This window comes from Mustela lutreola, chromosome 14 (genome assembly GCF_030435805.1).
Source record: "Mustela lutreola isolate mMusLut2 chromosome 14, mMusLut2.pri, whole genome shotgun sequence".
Classification (NCBI taxonomy): Eukaryota; Metazoa; Chordata; class Mammalia; order Carnivora; family Mustelidae; genus Mustela; species Mustela lutreola.
The window spans coordinates 31,726,620-31,748,328 of NC_081303.1; the positions used below are offsets into that span (position 1 = coordinate 31,726,620).

The 21,709-nt window shown below is 44.4% G+C and overlaps 1 protein-coding gene across 1 annotated transcript in view; it reads left to right on the forward strand.

Annotated features, from left to right (window-relative positions):
- The first annotated feature begins 16,983 nt into the window (after nucleotides 1-16,983).
- SEC16B (SEC16 homolog B, endoplasmic reticulum export factor) overlaps nucleotides 16,984-21,709 on the forward strand; it is a 41,419-nt gene continuing 36,693 nt past the window's right edge. Inside the window, 3 exon segments of the mRNA XM_059146200.1 lie at nucleotides 16,984-17,132; nucleotides 19,306-19,659; nucleotides 21,371-21,483. Of these exon segments, the coding sequence (XP_059002183.1) occupies nucleotides 19,364-19,659; nucleotides 21,371-21,483 (409 nt within the window). The 5' untranslated portion in view covers nucleotides 16,984-17,132; nucleotides 19,306-19,363.

Below are 21,709 nucleotides of genomic sequence, written 5' to 3' on the forward strand. Positions count from 1 at the left end.
AATAAAAGTCTTATCTTGAGAAAATTGAAGTATTGGGTGCCTGGGTGGCTCAGTCAGTTAAATATCGGCCTTCAGCTCAGGTGGTGATCTCAGGGTCCTGGGATGGAGCCTCAGCAGGGAGCCTGTTTCTCCCTCTCCGTCTGCCCCTCCCCTTGCTTATGCATTCTGTCTCTCTCTCTCACAGAAATAAAATCTTTAAAAAATTGATATATAAAATGATAGAGAATAAATCAAAGTCAGATGGCATTCCAACTTCTGAAAACATTCTAATTAACACTTTTGTAAACTTAACATGTACTTCTCTTTAAGCACACACATCATTCTCATATAGATAATTTTACAGGGGTGATGTGATAAATGCTGCTAATTGTGAAGCCTTTAACAAAGTTACTTGTACCCTTACCATTGCCCTTGCACATTAATCTTCCTCAAACAAAGGAAGTATTTAAACTGCCCGGGATATATCTTTTATATACTTTTGTCTATGTAGACACATGAATCCTCATATAATTATATATATGCATAAGGGATAATATAGTCCTTTTCACTCAAAAGATTTCATAACAACCCCCAAATGAGATAATATGATATACTCTTTTTTGGGGTGGGGGGCTTGGTATATATGCCACAGAAACTCCTCCAAGTGAACTGCTACAACTCTAATTTATTATTTGTTACTAGATATCCTAATATGTCATGACATGAGTATCTCATAATCTATTCAACCGTTTCCCTATTCATGAGCATTCACTTTCTCATTTTTTGGAAATGAAATTCCCCTTTTTTTAAATGAAATTTATTTCACTCCAACCTCATGATTTTTTATTTTTTTAGTTACTTATTTTTTTTTTAAAAAGATTGTATTTATTTGAGAGAGAGATGGGGGAGAGAGCACAGAGGGAGTAGGAGAGAGAGAAGCAGACTCCCCACTGAGCGGGGAGCACGATTCAGGACTTGATTCCAGGACCCTGAGATCATGACCTGAGCTGAAGGTGGAGGCTTAAGGGAATGAGCCACCCAGGGACCCCCACCAAGCTCATGGTTTTTTTTAATGAACTAAAATCCATAATACTGATTCAAAGTCTCTAAATTTTACTCTTTCTAATTTCTAATCCTGACTTTTTGGGTCAGTTGTTAACTTGCTGTCATCATTGTTTAGAAAGTCAACCCGCTATTTAGTCACACCAAGAGGTATGTGTGGTTTCTGTCTCTCTTCCCAGGTAGTGGCCTCTTTAACTCTGACCTTCTCAGCATGGCGGTCTGATCATGTTTCCAGCCTCAGGATCCACACAGAGAATCATTCCGTTGGGAAACTGCTGCTCAAGCAGAAAGGTTCTGGGCGGCTGACGTGGCATCCCAGTTCAGAGAGCTGGCCGGCCAGCTCTAACAGCAGGCTGTCATGATGGGATAGAGCAGCAGCAGCCGCAGCCCCGGGAGCTCCTGATCTAGGGGCAAGAGATGTAAGTACTTATTTTCACCATTAACCAAAGCAAACTCAAACTGAAGAATGCAGAGAGGGAATCCAATTCCCACCAGAGACTCTTCTAACAGATTCATTTGAGAAGCATTTGGTCTCCACCAGAGCAGAAGCCATCGGGCTGACACATGGTTTTCAGCCAAATGAAGAACCTCTCAGGGTCTTGTTCTACAAAACAAACTTCAACTGTAGCTAAAGCCTCTTTCGAGTCCCTCAAAGTGCCTGCATGCTGCCACAGGGGCTGTTCCGCCGTGGGATGGCACGTGTTGCTAATGTGCCAAAAGAACATTAGTGGGATTTCAACTTACCTAACCATTTTAGGCAGGTTTGATTTTGGGAAGATGGGAGGAGCCTCGCAGTTACAGCATCTCGGGGAGAGGAGAGAGCCTGTTAAATATTTTAAGGAGGATTCAGGTTGGTGAAAGCTGACCTGGAGGCAACATGGAAACTTCTGTGTTCTCAGGCTGTGACTTGGGGTGTGGCGTCTGCCAACCCGATGACAAGTGAAACCTTGATGAGGATCCTTTAGCAAGGGGGGGCTCTAGGGCCGCTCTTCCTGAGGATTCCACCCTGGAAGGCATGAGCAGAGACTCTGGTGTTTTCCGAGGTCATAAACCATGTGTTTATGGGTTGGTGATTTCTCTTTCTTTCTGTTGAAACCTTTTACTCTGATGTTTAGCTCTGCATGAAACTTCACGAGTGACCAGTAGCGGTCCGCCCTGAGTGTAGTGAACTAACAGATATATTTGCTTGTCACCTCTATTCTGGGGATATCTAAGTGAACAATATGGAAGAGGTTCCTGGCCCTGTGGAGTTTGCTGCCCAGCAGGAGAAAGAGATGTTATGACAGGGTGAATTAACAGTGGATGGAGAGTCAGGAGACCTGGAATCAGGTCCTGGCCTTGATCCCAGTGAACCAGACGGCACTCTTGGCTTTGATTTATTGCTATAAAATAAATGGGTTGGAAGGGATGGCCTCTTCAGTAATTGATTCCTCACCTAGTGTGAGTTTTTCCCTTGCTGAGCAGATTTTCACACAGCCTTGAATTTGCTTCACATCCAATTTGGGAAGGGGGTACGGTGGTGGCAAGGGTAGGATGGGGGGGGCGGCCTTCTTTATGAAGCCTACCTCATGTATCACCAACCAGACTTCATCAGATCATAATTTTCTGTAACAGAAACTTAAAGGACAATATCATATTGGTAGGAGGGAAGGTTGCTTCCAAGAAAGAAATCTTAAAGGTAGCAGTTGCATACAGATGAATCTTAAAGATCTGAGTTTCTATTTTCAAGTGGTTATTGATTGGAACAAGTACCTTTCCAGCTGCTGCTGATTTTTGAGGGGAAAAGATACAAAAGTCTGACACCAGGGAAAATGAAAATTGCTTGAAATAGGTGTGACTCACAGGCTACAGCTTAAAAGAAATTAAACTGAGTAAAAAATAAGCCAGGCTGTGGTTTCAGTTAGAACAGAAAATACCATAAAAAAAAAAAAAAGAAGAAGAAAGAAAAAATAAAAATATCCATCTTGGTGACTGAACAGAACAGCATCAGTGTTCAGAAACTTATCACCATCAGCTCAGTCATTTTTGGCTTTGAACACTGTGGGAGTTCCACTGACATGTTTTAATAGAATGATAGATCAAATAAATTCTTTTAATATAACTAGCATGCATAATTCTTTTTCCCATCAGCCTTGCTTAGACTGGCTCGCAAAATTATCCACATGGGCATTCATACATGAATTCATACACCCTTGCTGCCCTCTCGCTTCTCAGTGGCATAAATGTACTTCCTGACCCCTGAGTAATCCCTTCTTTTGGACTACACACTCCATACCCATTGGCCTCCTGGTGATACCATATCTGTCAGACATTCTTCTATAATTGGCTTTCTCTAATTTTTCTTCTCTAATTGGGTTTCCACCATAGTGCCTCCCATTTTATACCAACCAACCAACAAAACTACCAACCAACCAACAAACCAACCAACCGGTCAACCAATGAAAACCCCTCATGGTTTCTCCTTGCTGTCCTATCCCTTTTCAGACCATTCCACCAATCCTATGGAATCCAGGGGATAATTTCAAGTTCTTGTAGAACTTGATCTCTTACTATATTTTTTTCTCTTTACCTCTTCTTCTTTCTTGACACACTTTCCTTCCTTGACTTTCTTTCTTTCTTTTTTTTTTTTTTTTCTGAGACTTTATTTAAATTCAGTTAGTTAATGTATAGTGTAGTATGGGTTTAGGAGTAGAATTTAGTGATTCATCACTTACGTAAAAATCACAAAACATGGGCTTAATTCCCATCACCCATTTAACCCACCCCCCACCCACCTCCCCTCCAGCAACCCTCAGTTTGTTCTCTAGAGTTTCATTCGAGTCTTATAGTTTGCCTCCCTCTCTTTTTAAAAAAAATTTTTTTTTAAGATTTTATTTGTTTATTTGACAGACAGAGAGCACAAGTAGGCAGAGAGGCAGACAGAGAGAGAGAGAGGAGGAAACAGGCTCCCCACCGAAGCAGAGAGGCCAATGTGGTGCTTGATCCCAGGACTCTGGGATCACGACCTGAGCCGAAGGCAGAGGCTTAACCCCCTGAGCCACCCAGGCGCCCTCCCTCTCTGTTTTTATCTTATTTTATTTTTCCTTCCCTTCTATTAAATTTACCTGTTTTGTTTCTTAAATTCCTCCCTCCTTGACTTTCTTTCTTTTTTTTTTTTTTTTTAAAGATTTTATTTATTTATTTATTTGTCAGAGAGAGAAAAAGAGAGAGGGCATGCAAGCACAGGCAGACAGAATGGCAGGCAGAGGCAGAGGGAGAAGCAGGCTCCCTGCCAGGCAAGGAGCCCGATGCGGGACTCAATCCCAGGACGCTGGGATCATGACCTGAGCCGAAGGCAGCCGCCCAACTAACTGAGCCACCCAGGCGCCCCCTCCTTGACTTTCTTGTTGCTGTTCTAACTTAGGCCTTCTTAGTCCACATGGACTTGTCTTTCTCTGCCTTTTAGCTTAAGCTATTTTTTTTTTTTAATCTCTAAGTCTGTGCTCTTCCTTGACAATCTCATCCACATCTATGATTTTAATGAAGACTTGTGTGCTGAAAACACCTAAATCAAAGCACATACGAATCTTCAGGAAAGAAGCAACATATAAACAAATAAAGGGCACCCACCACACATGTGAGTTCCGGCAGACTTCTCTCAGGAGCTCCCGACTCCTTCCCTGCCCGAAACAACTCTGGTGCATTGTCCTGCAGGCAACTCAACCTACTGTGGCCACCCGAACTTTTCTTTCCACACAAAACCTGCTCTTCCAGTAAAAGACAGTTCAGTCTTTTACTTTTAGGGACATGACCAGGCCAGGGCTGTGTAAATTCAATTACCCTCTAAATCTCGTGTATTCTGGTTCCTTGTTCTCTCTTGGATCTGATGCCCGCCCCCTGCTCACATTTGCCTTTCCGCCAGAACTTTAGTTTGGCTTGCGTTGACTTTAACAAGGGAGATGTTGGCAACTGCCTTTTAAGCCTCACCCTGCCTTCAGTCTGGCACTCCCCAAACCATTCTCTACATGGTGACTTGTATAATTTTTAAAAATGCTCTTCATGTATTTAGCAAAAATTCCAGATCGTCATGATTCATTCCCAGCTTCTCTAGATGGACTCCTTTCTCGCATTTCCCAGGATGGGCAGTACTCTCTAGTCTGATTGAATATGGTGGGTCACCAGAGGCTGCCCAGCTGAACATCCTCTCCATGCATTTGTACTTACTGATTCCTCTTCTGGAACCATCCCTATGCCCCAATTCACCCTGGTTCCTGCTAATTATCCAACAAGGTTCCGTGAGTTTTTCTACCTCAGGAAGCCTTTCCTGAGTTAGCTGTCCTTTCCAGATGATATATTAATTTTTGTATCAATTATCACATTTTTAAATTAATTTTTTATTTTTTATAAACATATAATATATTTTTATCCCCAGGGGTACAGGTCTGTGAATCGCCAGGTTTACACACTTCACAGCACTCACCATAGCACATACCCTCCCCAATGTCCGTAACCCCACCCCCCTTCTCCCAACCCCACTCCTCCCCGGCAACCCTCAGTTTGTTTTGTGAGATTAAGTCACTTAATCTCCCTCCCAATCCCATCTTGTTTCATTGATTCTTCTCCTAGCCCCTTAATCCCCCATGTTGCATCTCCACTTCCTCATATCAGGGAGATCATATGATAGTTGTCTTTCTCTGATTGACTTATTTCGCTAAGCATGATACCTTCTGGTTCTATCCTCATTGTCGCAAATGGCAAGATCTCATTTCTTTTGATGGCTGCATAGTATTCCATTGTGTATATATACCACATCTTCTTTATCCTGTTGATGGACATCTAGGTGCTTTCCATACAATTATCACATTTTATTAAAGTGATTAATTTACTTTATTTGCCTTTTGAGTTGGGGGTGAAGAGCTAAGAAACAGAATTATGTCTTATTTCTGTATTCCTAATGCCTACAACTGCATGAGGTATGTAATTGTTATTCAATAACAGCTATTGAATGAATGAGTCGTGGACAGATGGCTGCCTGGAGCTCCACGTTGATATTCTGTTATTTTAGTCAACTCGCTGGGGGGGAACACACTTCTTTCTCAGTAGCCCAAATGTAAGTTCAGAGACGATACTTCTTGGACATTTCCCTGGGCACATGCTAACTTCTGAATTAATCACTTTGGCCAAGGAGCTGTGAGACTTTTACTGTCCAGGTAGGAATTTTGTGTCGATTCTTAGAGAGAGGGAGGGTCAGTCCTATACGTGCTGTATAAACTGAGAGGGGGCAGGGAAGTTGAGAGGAGCATAGGACAATGGGGAGGCGGACATAGCAATGTTGGCCGTCGTGTGTACAAACAACGTAGGAATTGGGGAGAGCTGGGGCTACATGCTGCCCCACGTGGCTGGCTGAGGCAGCTGGGACAATCTCTTCAGTCTAAGCTTTTTCTTTTATTCATTTAATTTTATTGTTTCAGTGTTCCATTGTTTCATTGTTTATGCACCACACCCAGTGCTCCATGCAATCCGTGCCCTCCTTAATACCCACCACCAGGCTCACCCAACCTCCCACCTTCCTCCCCTCCAAACCCTCAGTTTGTTTCTCAGAGTCCACAGTCTCTCATGGTTCGTCTCGCCCTCCGATTTACCCCAATTCACTTTTCCTTTCCTTTTCCTAATGTCCTCCGTGTCCTTATGCTCTACAAGTAACTGAAACCACATGATAACTGACTCTCTCTGCTTGACTTATTTCAGTCTCAGCTCTTACCACTGCTGTCTTAGTCTGTGGAGCTGCTGTGACATATTCCACGGGCTGGCTAGATTATTAACAATGGAAAATTACTCCTCACAATTTTGGAGACTGGGAAGTCTAAGTTGAGGGCGCTGGCTCATTTGGAGTCTGGTGAGGTCTGCTTCCTGATTCACAGATAACCTGTGTCCTTGTGTCTCTGTGCGCAGCATGTCCTCACTTGGCGGAAGTGTTGATGGAGGGCACTGGGGCTCCTTTTACTAGAGTACTAATCCCGTTCCAGAGAGTTCTATCCCATGACCTAATCACCTCAAAGGCTCCATCTCCTAATACCATCACATGGGGATTAGATTTCAACATACAAACTGGTGGGGGGACGCAGACACAGTCTCCAGCAACTTCTTTTTGTACCTGAGGCTTTAACTACACTTCACATAAAACTCACTGATGATATGCTGAATACACAGGCCCTCCCTTATCTCTGAGCCTTTAACCTAGACAGCCTTTGATGGGGGAACACGTTCTCTCTTGCTCTCCTTCCCCTCTTTCTAGACTAATGTACTCAGTTTCTCTCTCATTTCTTGGTTATTAAATAGAAGCAGGGACATTTTGGGGATCCTTTTGCTTTATCAGAGTAAATATGGAGAGGTTCAGCTTCCGTGGGAGAAAATATTTTTATTACAACAAATAATGAATTAATATTTGTCTAACATATTATTTGTTGAATGATAGAAATAATCTTTTTTTTTTTTTCACTTTAGGAGTAAGGCTATATACCCCCATCGGTTTCACTTAATGACATAATTCATTCACTAAATGACATTTGGATCAGCACCAGGTCGTGATGGCATAGTGTCCATATCATACAAAGTATTGCATCTTCAGTGAGAAAGGAAATATCCTCAGGAAGCTGGTGCAGAAACATCGCAGAAGCGATGTTGGGAAAGGCAGTAAGTAGTCACTCACCATGCCAGGAAACTCTAACATTCATTTATGGGATCCTCCCAGAAAATAATGAACTTTGGCCATCTCCCTTATGATACCTGCAGACACCTATGCTTAGAAAAGAAACTTCTCCATCATCTTGACATGCCCTTTGATGTCCTCCAGAAACTGAAGTTTGAACTTTGTTTCTTGGCATCGTAAGTGTCTCCTATGAAAGTTGCCCTGATGTGCTCAGTTCAGCATTAGAACAGCACTCCTGGGCTTCTTTGCTGTATCTGCAGTCATTTATCCAAACTGAGAGAGCAGGGATGTGAGTACCGCTGAAATAACGTGTGTACTGACACTCTGTACAGGCATAGGCTCTTTCTGTCCACGGAACAGTGGGCAGAGGAAGAGAACCAGCAAAATGTTATGCACATTTATTGACTAACAAATGGGACAAGGAGAAAATACAGAAATTAACCTTTGAGTTCTCATTTTTATGATTATATATCTATATGTATATCTTGGGTTGAATGAACCTATTTACACTGACTGATAGTTTGAAGATTGTAATCATTGTATTCTCATGGAATAGCTTTCTAAATAATTGCTTTTTTTTTTTTTTTTTGCATTAAGTGTGTCACATGGTTATTTCTAATCGGTATGCTTTTCTGAACAAAGCTTTGACTAGAAGTCCTGTGGCTGATTTTTCCTTCACTTGATGACATACTGACACCGTGTGAGTTGGGGTAAATCTCTTACCCTTTCTTGTCTTGCTTTTATTGTCCTCAAATTGACAAACTCTCTACTGATGCTACTGGGTAATGAAAACAATGGGCCAAGGATGGGCATGGATAGGGAAGAGAAGCTATGAATGTCATGGATAATTATGAGACAGAGGGCAGAATAAAAACGGAAACCAATAACCTCAGATTAGATTCTAAGCCAATAATAAGGAACAGCTAGAATAAAAACTAGATATGAACTGCAGTGATGAATGCTCAGTTAGAACAGATACACTGAGCAGCCCAGAAGCTAAGTCTACTGCCAGGCTCTTTTAAATAGCAACATTGACAATAAGCATTTGTCCAACACTTGCTGTGTGTAGGTGCTGTGCTGAGATTATCCTAGGTCATGCATGCATTTATTCATCAACTATTAATCGAGCACCTATGACATACCATGAGCAGTACATTATCTCATTTATCCTACAACAACTTTTTTTAAAAAGATTTTATTTATTTATTTGACAGAGAGAGATCACAAGTAGGCAGAGAGGCAGGCGGAGAGAGAGGGGGAAGCAGACTCCCTGCTGAGCAGAGAGCCTGCTTCGGGGCTCGATCCCAGGACCCTGAAATCATGACCTGAGCCAAAGGCAGCAACTTACCCCACTGAGCCACCAAGGTGCCCCTATCCTACAATAACTTTGTGAAGATTGTTGTACTGTTATTTTAAGATCATTTAGCAGACGAGGACACTTAGCAACTGAGAGCTTAAGTAACTGGCTTGAAGTCCCCCAGCTAGTCCTGGAGGTTCTGGGACACCAATCCAACTCTGATCGCCAAGCCTGAGCTCGTAACTGCTGTTCTGCACCACACTCGTGAGCTTTGCACACACCTTTAACAGAATATAGGAACCTAGAAGAGGAAAGGCAAAGAGTTTTTGAAAACCCACTTCCCCATTTAACAGGCACCTTGATGTCTGTCTGTGTATCACTTCGGTTCACCCATATTATAGCCCTGTGGGGGGACTTTCTAGATTTCATTTTAAAGATGAGGAAACTAGGTCTCCTAGATATTGAGTGATCTCTGCTCACCCCCCCCCCCCATCCCTCCCCTCACCCTCTGAGACACATGGCTGGGAAATGCCATAATTAAGATGAAATCCAAAAGTCAACTATTTTCTTTCCCCTGGGCCTTTGCTGCTCAAAATGATTGAGGGAAGGACATTTTATAAGGAAATATCAATGGGATGGGGAGGAGAAGGCTGCTGATGGCCATGATGGCTGCTTTCCCTTGTTCAAAGGGTTTAACCAGACTCTGAGTCACGTGTGTGTGTTAGACATCAGGAAGGGCATCTTGACTCTAAAATACTGGGGTGTGTTTCCATAAGGAGCCTGAGGACCCACCTTCACTGGAGAGCCAACACTTCCTGCCCCAGGTAAACCAAGAGAGTGTCACTGGGCTCCTGGGTCCCTATAGTGTCTTATGCAGCAGAGAATCTGAATCCAGCAGGAGAACTTGGAACACTAGGGTCTGCAATGCCACAAGCTGAATGTGAGTGAGGACTTGGCCTGAGTCTCCTTGGCTTAGATCCTGCTTCACCCGCAGGGGCAGGCGCTTGCTAGAGAGTCTTTCCAGCTCATTGGTTAGGTGTCTGAATGTCTGTTCTTGTTCAGAATGAGTCTCTTAAACATTTCCAGCAAATGGCAGGAGTGATCTGGGGGGTGCAAGGTACATGCGTGTGACTGTGTAAGTGTGTGTGTGTGTGTGTGTGTGTCTATTTGTCACATTCCAGGTGTGAAATTTCTTTGAAGTCTCATGCTTCATAGTAAAAATTAATGCAGATTTGAATTGCATTCCTTAATACTCAATAATATGATATTTGTATTTGTTTAAAATTAAAATACATTTTTAAATTGCTTATACATTAAAACTGGTGCCTATCCTGCGGCGTCCTACACACCCTTCCTCGGGTTGCAGGTGCTCTGTTGTGAGAAGTACTGGCTGTGCTTTGTTGAAGTTTCTAATTCTGGTGATCTGATTTTAATCCATTCTTCTCATCTTAGGTAGTATTTGACATAATTTCCCTTGATCTCCTGGCTTCGTGGGGGGAGGGGGAGCACTGGACTAAGAACCTGTGCGATTCCCAGCAGTGATGGATCCTCAACTAATCCCTTCCTGATGACTTGTGTAGAACCATTCCTAGGCACTTTATAGCATTTCTGCAGAACTAATAGTTAACATTTATTGAGCATTTACTATATGACAAACACTTGGAAAGTGTTAATCTCATTAGACCCTTATAATAACACTGTGAGGTCACTTCTGTTATTGTCCTCGTCTTACAGATGATGACAAGGAGACACAGAACGACTTGCCACATTCACCAGCCAGTGCATCGTGAAGCGGGGAGCGGAGATTCACTCCCAGACAGGCTTATTCTGGGGCCTCCGGAATAAGGTGTCCTGCTCCTCTGGGGAATTTGTGTCCTATTAGCCTCGCTGACTCGGAGAACACTCTGAGGTGACAGCGCTTTATGTAGTGGCTGTGTGAGTCACCACCACCCGTTGGCCCTTGAGGTGAGGTCAGAAGTCACAGCGGCATCTGTCTGCCACCCACTCATCCTGGTTTGGGGGCATCGATAAAATGGGGACTGGTCAAGTGAGGGCAAGGTGGGCCACGTCTGCCAGTCCAGGGCTGCTAGGGAAGACTGGAGCCATTCTCTTTCTTGAGTGATGTACTTCGTGGCTCTTGGCAGCAGAGAGGGATATGGGGGTGGGCAGGGAGGGCAGCTTTGTAGGCAGTCAGGCAGGTGACATTTCAAGGAGTGTGCCTACACAGTGCTCCTTGGTCCTGGAGGAAATCTGTTTTGTGCCCAAACCTCCACTTCTAAGAGCCACAGCCCTAGGATTGGCAGGTGGCTGATGGGGCCTGGGCCAGGCTAATCATCGCTGGCCCTCAGACCGTGTTTTCCTGGCTCACATTCTTCCTGATAACTGGAGCTGCTGACTGGCACATGGGTTCGGCTCCTTGCCTGACACCCAGTGTACCTGGAGGACAGGGGCAAAGCCTTGGCGGCCAATGACCAGCTGAGTCCACAAGTCCCCAGTCTCCAAGGCTGGCTCTGAGTGGGGGCTTTGCTGGAGTAAAGAGTCTGCTCTGCCTGAAACCTTCACCTCTTGACTCATTCTTAGAGTCACAGGTAGGAGATGCTTGCTGACTAAAAGAGCCTTCACATCTCAGATGTGGCTAGAAATGCAGGTATGGACATTATCCATTCATGCCTACTGTGACAACGAAGTGCTTTGTGTTTTTAAAATTGTGATTTAATGTCCTTTCCCCTCCATCATCCCATTGTAGCATCTTTCTCTCTCTCTCTTTTTTTTTTTTTTTAAGATTTTATTTATTTACTTCACAGAGAGAGAGAGAGAGAGAGATCACAAGCAGGCAGGCAGAGAGAGGGGGGAAGCAGGCTCCCTGCTGAGCAGAGAGCCTGATGCCGGGCCTGATCCCGGGGGTCTGATCCCAAGGGCCTGATCTGAGATCATGACCTGAGCCGAAGGCAGAGACTTAACCCACTGAGCCACCCAGGCGCCCCTGGAGTGTGACTCTTAAGTATACATAGGGACCTCTGTTCTACAAGGTGTGCAGATAATTTGCATCTGTTTCTGTCTCGTCTCCACATGCCATCCTTTAACCGCTCTCTGGTCAGTCCCCTGAACTTACTGCCTCAACATTCTCTTTCCCTTTCTCTAGAAACTATTTAGTCTTAAAATTTAGTCCTATGCTCAGGGTATGAAAACCACTGGGTAGAATCAGATGGTCAGGCTGTTGCTGCTGTCAGTGCGAGGTGTCCACTCACTTATAAATAAAAACTTTGCTGAGCCTGTGTCGTATGTCAGGCACCGTGCTGGGCACCGCGGGCAGGTGTAGCATGGAACGAAGCACAGCTGGGCAGGGTGCCCGTGGAGCTTCGAGTTCATTTAGGTGTCCAGTAATAGCTGCATTTCCAACCTGCTTGTTCCTCTGAGCATGCGTTCCTGTGCACTCCCACCTTCCACGCAGGCAGAAGCAAACCCTTAGAATCAAGTCCCATACCAAATGCTCCCTGATCTCCAGCCAGTGGAACTTGGGAGGCTATTCCATGGAGAATTCTCCATAGCTGGTGCCCATCCGTGCTCATCTCTACCTCCCTCTCCCTTTCTAAAGGGAGAGGTGTCCTTCCTCTTAGCTGGGTTCCCTTTTTGTTTCTATACTCCAGATCCCATCTATCCAGCCTCTTTGGGGATTTACTCCTTCAATATCTGTGTTTCTATTCTGAATCTCCATGGGAATCACCATGGGATTCCCTTTCGTCTTGTCCACACTAGCCTGGTTTTGCCAAGCTGAGTGTCCTGTAGCAACCCTAGCGATTGTCCCTGTTCTTCTAGACAGAGGGGGTTTCCTGGCAGTCTCCTTTTCCTTACTTTCCGTTCTCTGCGCAAGTGACTTCTGTGCTGAATTCCTCACTCCCTTGGCCATCGTTCCATTGAGATGGTTCCGGTTATGATCATCAAATCTCCTTGTTGTCAAATCCACTGATGTGGAGAACACTTCCCGCTGGTTGCCTGTCTCAACATTTCCCTGAAGGTCGGCGTGGTTGACCACTCTCCCGTTTTGGAGCCATCACCTGCCCTGGCTCCTGGAACACCATCCACCCCCGGCTCTCTGCCTACCTTCCTGGCCCCTCCCTCTTCTCCTTCATGGGCTCCCCTTCAGTACCCAGCTCTTACATGTCAGTGTTCCTCAGAGCTCCTTTCTAGGACCTGTCTTCTAATTCCCAGCACTGTTCAGGCAACACTACCCATGCCCGTGGCTTCAATCACCCTGGCTCCCTCCTCAGACCTCTGTCTTGAGCTCCAGACTCTCAGCTTCGGCTATTTCTTAACCACTCTTACCACTGCCCACAGGTCCCTTGGTTAGCAAGTGCAACACAGAAGGTGCCATCTCCCCCACCAAACTGTCTCCTCTCCCGAGATTATTATCCCCCCAAAAGGCAGCGTGGTCCCCTCTCAACAGCCTGGAAACTTGGAATTGTCCTTCATTTCTCTTTTTTCATTTTCTACATTTAACAGAGTATCATTTCATGTTGATTCTGTTTTATAAGCAAAAATACATACATATATATGTGTGTGTGTATATGCTTCTTATTTAAACATATACATAGTCTGTGTCTATATATTTTGTTTCTCCCCACTGCTGCCCCACTGGACTGAAAGCTTCTACAGGGAGGGATTATATGTTATTTATCTTTATCTCCTATGCCTGTGACAATGCTGAGCATATAGTCGATGTTTAATAAACATTTATTTAGTGAATGAATGACTTCTGGAATCTTCTTTCCAGAAATGTGGACTGAACATTTAACCAATCTTGGACACTCTGAGGTGTTCCTATCCCTTTTAGCATAATTGTTGCCCATGAGAGCATAATTGTTGCTGACATGATCACAACACATTTGGATCAAGTATTGATTAAAAATAATGTTAGTTGATTTTTTTCTTTAAAAATAACATGTTTATAGGGCACCTGGGTGACTTGGTGGGTTAAGCCGCTGCCTTCAGCTCGGGTCGTGATCTCAGGGTCCTGGACTCGAGTCCTGCATCAGGCTCTCTGCTCGACGGGGAGCCTGCTTCCCTCTCTCTCTCTCTGCCTGCCTCTCCGTCTACTTGTGATTTCTCTCTGTCAAATAAATAAATAAAATCTTAAAAAAAATAAATAAAAATAACATGTTTATTATAGAAGAGTTAGGAAAGATGGATAAGGAAGAAGAGAAAAATCCTCCACCATCCCATGATCCAGACAAATAATTACTGTTAACCTGTTGGAGAAGGCCTCTCAGTCTGTTTTCTAAAATTTTACTTTTAGTAAAGGAATGGGGTCAAGCTTGGGGTGCGTCTCCACTGCTGGGCTGTCTTTCCCTTGCAAGAGTAGGCAGTCACTAAATCGTAGCGCTCACGTATTCCTGGCCAGCCTGACCTGGAGCCAGGTGGGTGTTCACATCTATCAGCACTAGTCCTGTGGGGAGAGAGTAACAACATTACTAGCTGCGATGATACTCTTGTTAGACAGGTGTCGGACCAGGATAGTTGCTCCTATGTGAAGCAAGAATTTTGTCAGTGGCCTGGCATTTGGAAAGGGGAAGAGAGACTGAGAAAGGAAATTCACATCAATTAACCAGAGGCCTGGGCTCCAATTCCAGTGGAGAGTTGGAATGGAGAGCAGGAATTGGGCATGAGGACAGGACACCTAGAGAAGGGGATAATGTGAAGACTGTAGCTATTCTAGCATTTGGAAGACTATGGGATCATGCAAGGGCATTGCCACTAGGATTTGGGGTGACAGGACTAATTTTAGCCCACCTCCTGGTGGGGACAAACTGCTATTGTACTATCTAGCTGTGCAGATTTGGTTAGAAACCAGGAGGAATTGAGCTGCTAGTTTGAAAGATTTAGTAACTGTAGGTACGTGGGGCTAGGAAAGGCAGAGGTTGATAAATTCCAAACCTTTGAAGCGGTGAGATCCCACCACGATCTATTTCATTCCATGACCCATATACTGTTGTCTGCCATATGTCGATATAGAATAATTAAAGCTAATTAAAATTAATTTTGGTTGGTGAGTATTTGAAGAGTTTCATAATAACACTTGAGATGATTAGAGATGCTTTGGGATTCACAAAAGGAACATTTGGAATAATTGGGCTAGATCTTTAAACCAGAGATGTGCAATGGAAGCTAGTAACAGAATGATAATTCTGTCGTTAAAAGAACACTGAATCAGGAAGGAGGACTTCGGGGTCATCCTTAGTATGCTGTTTAACTTTCCCTCTGAAATCAACAGCCACCACCTTTCTTTGTAGTATTTGGGAGTTTCTGTGTAAATCCTCCCACCATGATGGATTGCAGGTATCAGTGGTTAACTACTGAATGTTCCTGAATGTTCCTAAGAACATTCCGGAATGTTCTTAATTCAGCTCTTGGAAGCTGGGTGCAATGTAACTTCAGGTTACCACTGCAATCCTGACCGAGCTTCCAGTTAGCTTTGTGGTCTTGGGTAAGTCACTTCACTTCTCAGGAACTTAGTTTTATCATCAACCAAGTGAAGTCACTAGAATAATCTCAAAGTCCCTTTCAGAGTTAACATTCCAGTAATGTTGCGAGCTGGTGCTCAGGACAGGACTAGCGTCGTGTCATTAGCCAAAGGAGTTATATCAGATTTTCAGGAATATTACCGTGATGTACTGGAAACATAATTGGATACATGGGTCTATGTCATAATCAGCCCTCTTTTGATTCCTGGAGCTAATGTGTGTGTCCTTCTCTAGTACCCCTTCTCAGGAGGATTAAAAATGGCAGAACAGCCAATGGCTTACCCGTGGGGGGTTTCTCACCTGTGATCAGAGATGCTATACCCAGCTGCCAGGCTGGCAGTCAGCTGAAGTCAGCCAAAGCTAGGAGTCAGCTGAAGGTCTGAGACAAAATCTTATAGCTTAGGTACATTACCTTCTCTGACCATGAGACCCACCAAGGTGGTTTTCCCCGGACTAGTAGTAACATGAGAGGTTAACTTTCTCCTGCTTCATAGTTCTGTGTCTCAAGTCCTGCCACATAATAAGCCCTCAGTAAGTGTTTGTTGAAAGAAAGAGTAAGTGATTTGGGCCTTTTTAGAGCAAATTCTGAATTCTATTTCCCTCCAGCTTTATTGAGATAGTTGAAATATAACATGATGCAAGCTTAAGGTATCTAACACGACGATGTGTTAAATTTTAAAACAGTGATTCAAAATCGGACATAAGCTTCTCTATGTTTGCCTGAAGAAATGCATTTTTAAAATGCAAACAATGATTTTCTTTTTGTAATAGAAAACTTCTCAATGCCTTTAGTTCAATATCAGGCATTCATTTTGCCTTCTACCTGCCGCCACAACCAGAACCCAACAGAAAGAAACAATAATGAGAAAACCCTGAACCAGACATACCAGGTGATTACTACACACCAGTGAGGGCTCTGCCGCCCTCCTTAAAAGATTTTATTTATTTAAGAGAGAGTGAGAGAGAGGTCATGGGGGGAGGGGCAGAGAGCAAAGCAGACTTCCTGCTGAGCAGTGAGCATGATGCGGGGCTCAATCCCAGGACCCTCAGACCAAGACCTGGGCCAAAGGCAGATGTTTAACCTACTGAGTCACCCAGGGCCCCCTTCCCCTTATCCGTCATCGAGAGAGGAGGAAACAGCCTCAGAGGATGAGCGTTAGAGCCCGAAGCGGCAGAGCCCTGAGTCAACACCCCAGAGGTGGTGCGCTTCTCCTGGCCAGGCTGCCTCAGGCTTTCTGCATTTCCTCTCCATGCTGTCTCTGTTCATTGTTTGCTCTGGGACTTGGATGCAAGTGACATGGGCTCAGCCCCAGCCTCCCACAGGGTTCTGAGCAAATGCGCCCAGGCAGCCCTGTTCCCAACCAACCGACCAACCAAGGTAGTGGGGCTGGACTTTACCCTCGTGAATCAACTCTATGCAGGCTGGCGGTTGCAACAGACACCTGACAGGCTGGAGATCTGAAGGCCAGGTGAGTCTTGGTAGATGTGGCACCTGGACTTTGACATTCCCCAAGAGGAGAGAGACACTCTTGGGCCTGGAGAGTGCTGAAGGAAGCGGCACTGGAGGAATGGGGAAGCCATCGAGCAGGTGCGTGGGGACGCTAGCTCCTTTGCTCTCTTTGTCTCGACTGTGCTGTACTATCGGATTAGGAAAGGCAATTTCACCCTTGCTGGGGCCAGGGAGGGTCACTTACAGGAATGCAAAAGTGTGGCTTGTCAATGTAGATTTGAGGTCTCCACTTTGAGAATCGTGGGTGCTTTTCATTTGGGGTCCTTAACGATAACCTGAGGTCTAACCTATGGGAGTTGATATGTCAGCGATTGATATGCAGTGATTTCTGCAATGAGATGGGGTATTGGTCCTCTGCGACCGAAGAAGGGCTATCTAGTGAAAAAATCCGGGGACAAGGCGAAAAAGGCTTCCTTCTTGTTGAGCTTACTTTTGTCCAAGTGGTATTAAATTCCATGGAAAGGCCCATGTACCCTTTCACTGTGTTGGAGAATTTGGCTTTTGCTGGGATTTGCTGGAAAAGGCTTGCATGGCACCTGGCTGGTTTCAAGGGAGGGGGCTGACACAGGAAGGAAGGTATGAGTTTTTCTGAGCTCTAACTGGTCTTGAGGTAGAAGGCACTTCTCTTCTCTATGTTCTGTTCGCAGCTCTTGGCTCATAGCTGTGGACCCTGGGTTTACAGCATTCAAGTCCAGTGAAATCTTGATTTCAACATATACCCTTTGACCTTATGTTCTGATACAATGTTTTTATGTTAGGTTGGGAGTTTCAGGAGTGGGAGTGAGTTAACTGTATTTGATCGGAATCTTTCAGCCTTAAACAGTTCCCACGAGAGAAAAAAACATGGGGTCTGACTGAGCTAATGTATTCTCCTGATGTAGGAGAATCCCCAAGTCACCAGTAAGGGCTAATGCGTGCTTTCTCTTTGAGACAGCTGCAGGCAGGTGCTCCTCTGTGATACAGGGGCAGAGGAACTTGGAGGACAACGTCTTCAGAGCTATTTCTCATCTTGAAAAATAAGTGGGGAAAATTAATTTGACGCTGGAAGACTTCCAGATTTAAAAATTTCCAGCTAGGTGAAGTGGTAAACCTGGCAATTCACAGACCTATACCCCTGTGGCTAATAATACATTATATGTTAATAAAAAATAAAAAATTTAATAAAAAAAAGTTCCCAGCTGGGAATATGACGGAGACATGGCTGTCTAGTTGGTCTTTAGAACAATCCCAAACTTGACTCTCTTGGAGGAGAGACAACCATGCCACATTACAAAGCCTTGTTCTTCTAAGTGGTTAAGGATTCAGAAAAGAGGTCTCTTAAGGTCAATTTAAGCAGCTTCTTTTTGTTTGGGAAATGTCTTCATCCATTCGTACTGCCCTAGTTTATCTCTTGTAACACCAACTACTGTTAAAACGAACAATTACCGTGTATCAGGCAGTGTGCTGGGCACTTTGCATAAGTTATCAGTGACTCTGACAATATTCCTGCAAAGCTACCCATTCTGTTTCTCAAGGAAATTGAGGGTTGAGAAAATTAACTGGTGAATAAGTGGCAGACTTAGGGTTTAAACTCTGGCTTAGCTCTCAGCTCACCTATTTCTCTGATAGCCGAGGGCTTCCACAGTAATTGTTGAAGGAATCATTGCTGATGGGATAAATGAACAAACATGTATTTAATTGGAATACTTTGCTAGTGTTTTGGAGCTTTATCTCTGCCTGTTCTCTGCCTCCCCTGCCTCCCACATCTATTGTTGCTCCAAAGACACTTTTTAGTTTTTAATGCAACATCAACATAATTGTCTAGCCTGTTATTTATTTATTTATTAAAGATTTAATTTATTTATTTGACAGACAGAGATCACAAGCAGGCAGAGAGGCAGGCAGAGAGAGAGGAGGAAGCAGATTCCCTGCTGAGCAGAGAGCCCGATGGAGGGCTCGATTCCAGGACCTTGGGATCATGACCTGAGCCGCGGAAAGCAGAGGGTTTAACCCACTGAGCCACCCATGCGCCCCTAGCCTGTTATTTATTTCGTGTATCTGCTTGACCTTTTTTCCAGACATGTCTATGTGTTTTGTTTTAGATAAAAGATTTTGAAAAAAAAAAAAAAAAAGAAAGAAACAAAGAAAAAAGAAAAGAAAAAGATTTTGAGGACCATAGGTGCTTTTTTTTTTGCAAAACCTAATCAGTCATCATGTTTGGATATAAACCTAAATGGTGATTGTTTTGTTTTGTTTTGTTTTTGGTCTGCAGGAAGAAGAAATAACTATACAACTGACTAAAAATACGAGGGAAATTCTGAGGGTCAAGGATGGAGTTTTGGGCTCCCCAGTGGCCACCACAGCCACGGGGGAGGCCCACAGCTCCAGCAAAGGATCCAGACCGAGGGCTTCAGAGAGAGGGAATTCATCGGGCCGTTCCTCACTCTTGGCACAATGGAGAGAGGTACCATCAGCGACAAGACACCCATAGGAGCCCCGCATCACAGCAGGACCCCAGGACAGACCACCAGCAGCCTCGTTATGCATCCAGGCCTGGGGAAAGGCCTTGGCCTGTGTCCGGGGCTGACTATTATGAAGTTGTTTATCCCGGCCAGTTGTATTCAAGGTATGGCTCTGGAGCTTGGAATTCACCCAACTCCTAAGTGCTTCTGAATAGATCGTTCCTTTCCTTCTTCCTTTTCCTTTTATTTCTGCTCTTTTTCTTCTAGTTCCTTCTCTACCCGATTACACGGACTTCCCTAAACACGTTCCTCTCCCAACCTGGAGTTCGGTGACTGTAAACAGTATTTCCCTCCTTGTTGTCCCCTCATGGGGCTTCTTAAAGAGGTGATGGCAGTGTGACTGGGGGCTGGGGCCAGGGCAGGGGGTAGAAAGAACGGCGGATTCAAGGCAGAAGATGACTCCCTCTTGCTCTGGGATTGCAAAAGGTAATATTTGTAGATTTCGGAAAAGTCTGTCCTAGAAATTCCTATAAAAAGTTCTTAGCGTTGTGAGCGTTGACACCACCAGCACCAAGAAGAGACACAGTTCCTACAACAGAACTTAGGGTGTGATAGACCCCTGGAACAAATATGTGTTGGATGAATACATGGGAACGTTTTAGAAAATGAAATCAACCTCAGAGAAAGCGGGTCTAAGGCTGCAGCCTCCAAGTTCAGAACAAAGAAATCTCAGTGAAGTAATCATAGGAGAATCTGTTCCTGAATTTTTTTTTTAAAGATTTTATTTATTTATTTGACAGATAGAGGCAGGCAGAGAGAGAGGAGGAAGCAGGCTCCCGCTGAACAGAGAGCCCGACTCGGGGCTTGATCCCAGGACCCTGAGATCATGACCTGAGCTGAAGGCAGAGGCTCAACCCACTGTGCCACCCAGGTGCCCCCTGTTCCTGAATTCTAATTGATAGCAGAGGATTTAATATTTTATGGAATATTAGAAGCCATCTATGTTTCACTTCGGCTTTTTCCAAGTGAGGCGATATTCACCTGCCTACAGATTTAAGGTTGAAATTGTGACAGTTACTATAAAGCATTTGCTCCTGTGAAATACTAAATAATTATTACTTGATAAAGAGACTAAAACCACAGCATTCCTTTCCCCAATCTTCTTGTACTGAATTCTCAAAGGAAGGGATGTTAAGGGTAGAGGCAATAAAGGCGATCAGATTTAAGACAGTCCAACATGACTTCTTCATCTCATTTCCATCTGTACGTAACGTGCATGGGAATTACAGTGGCATATTGGACACCTACACAGTCATCTGAGGAAGGGGTATTCTAAGATAATATCATGACAGGGTAGGGACGCCTGGGTGGCTCAGTTGGTTGAACATCTGACTCCTGATTTTGGCTCAAGTCATGATCTTGGAGCTGTGAGATCAAGCCCTGCATTGGGTTCCATGTTCAGTGTAGAGTCTGCTTGTCCGTCTCCCTCTGCTCTTCCCCCTACTTGCTCACTCTATCTCTCAAACAAACAAACAAACAAACAAATAAAATCTTTTAAAAAATCAGGGCAGGGTTTTCTAACATAACATCGTCACTTCGTTGGGTGTATTTGAGGAGAAGGAGGAGTCATGGGGAAGGAAAATGAGACGTTTGGCTATGGTTTTGCTATAAAAAGCCCAGCCTCGTTCTGAAACAAAGGCCCTACTCCTGCTCTGATTCTGGATCTTCTGTTTATAGGCTCTAGAATTAACTTGGTTTTAAAGCAGTTCTAGACTGAGGTCACAGTTCTGTCCTGTGAAGTTGTCAAGTCCTCCACCGGTTTCTCTCTTTACCACACTCGCCCTTGACCAGCTGGCCTTCTTTGTGGTGTTTTAGGCCAGGCATCGAGGATCCGTATCGGAGCTATCATTCTCCAGCCCTAAGGGAAGAATATGCTTATGGAAATTATTACTATCATGGACACCCGCAGCAGCTGCTGGAAGAAAGAGGTATGCAAGAATCTTCAAGGGGCCCACGGGGCGACACAGCTGATCCGGTAGACGGGGCCTGCTCAGAGCCCACCTTGGCCAGCTGAAGTGGAGTCCCTGTCCTCACTCACTTCTTTCTTGGTTGCAGAGGCCACAGCAGGTCACAGCAAAGACATTCCTGCTGGATGTCTTGAGGAGAAGAGACAGAAAGGAGTCATTTTTCTTTGTACGTGGTGGTGATAGTACT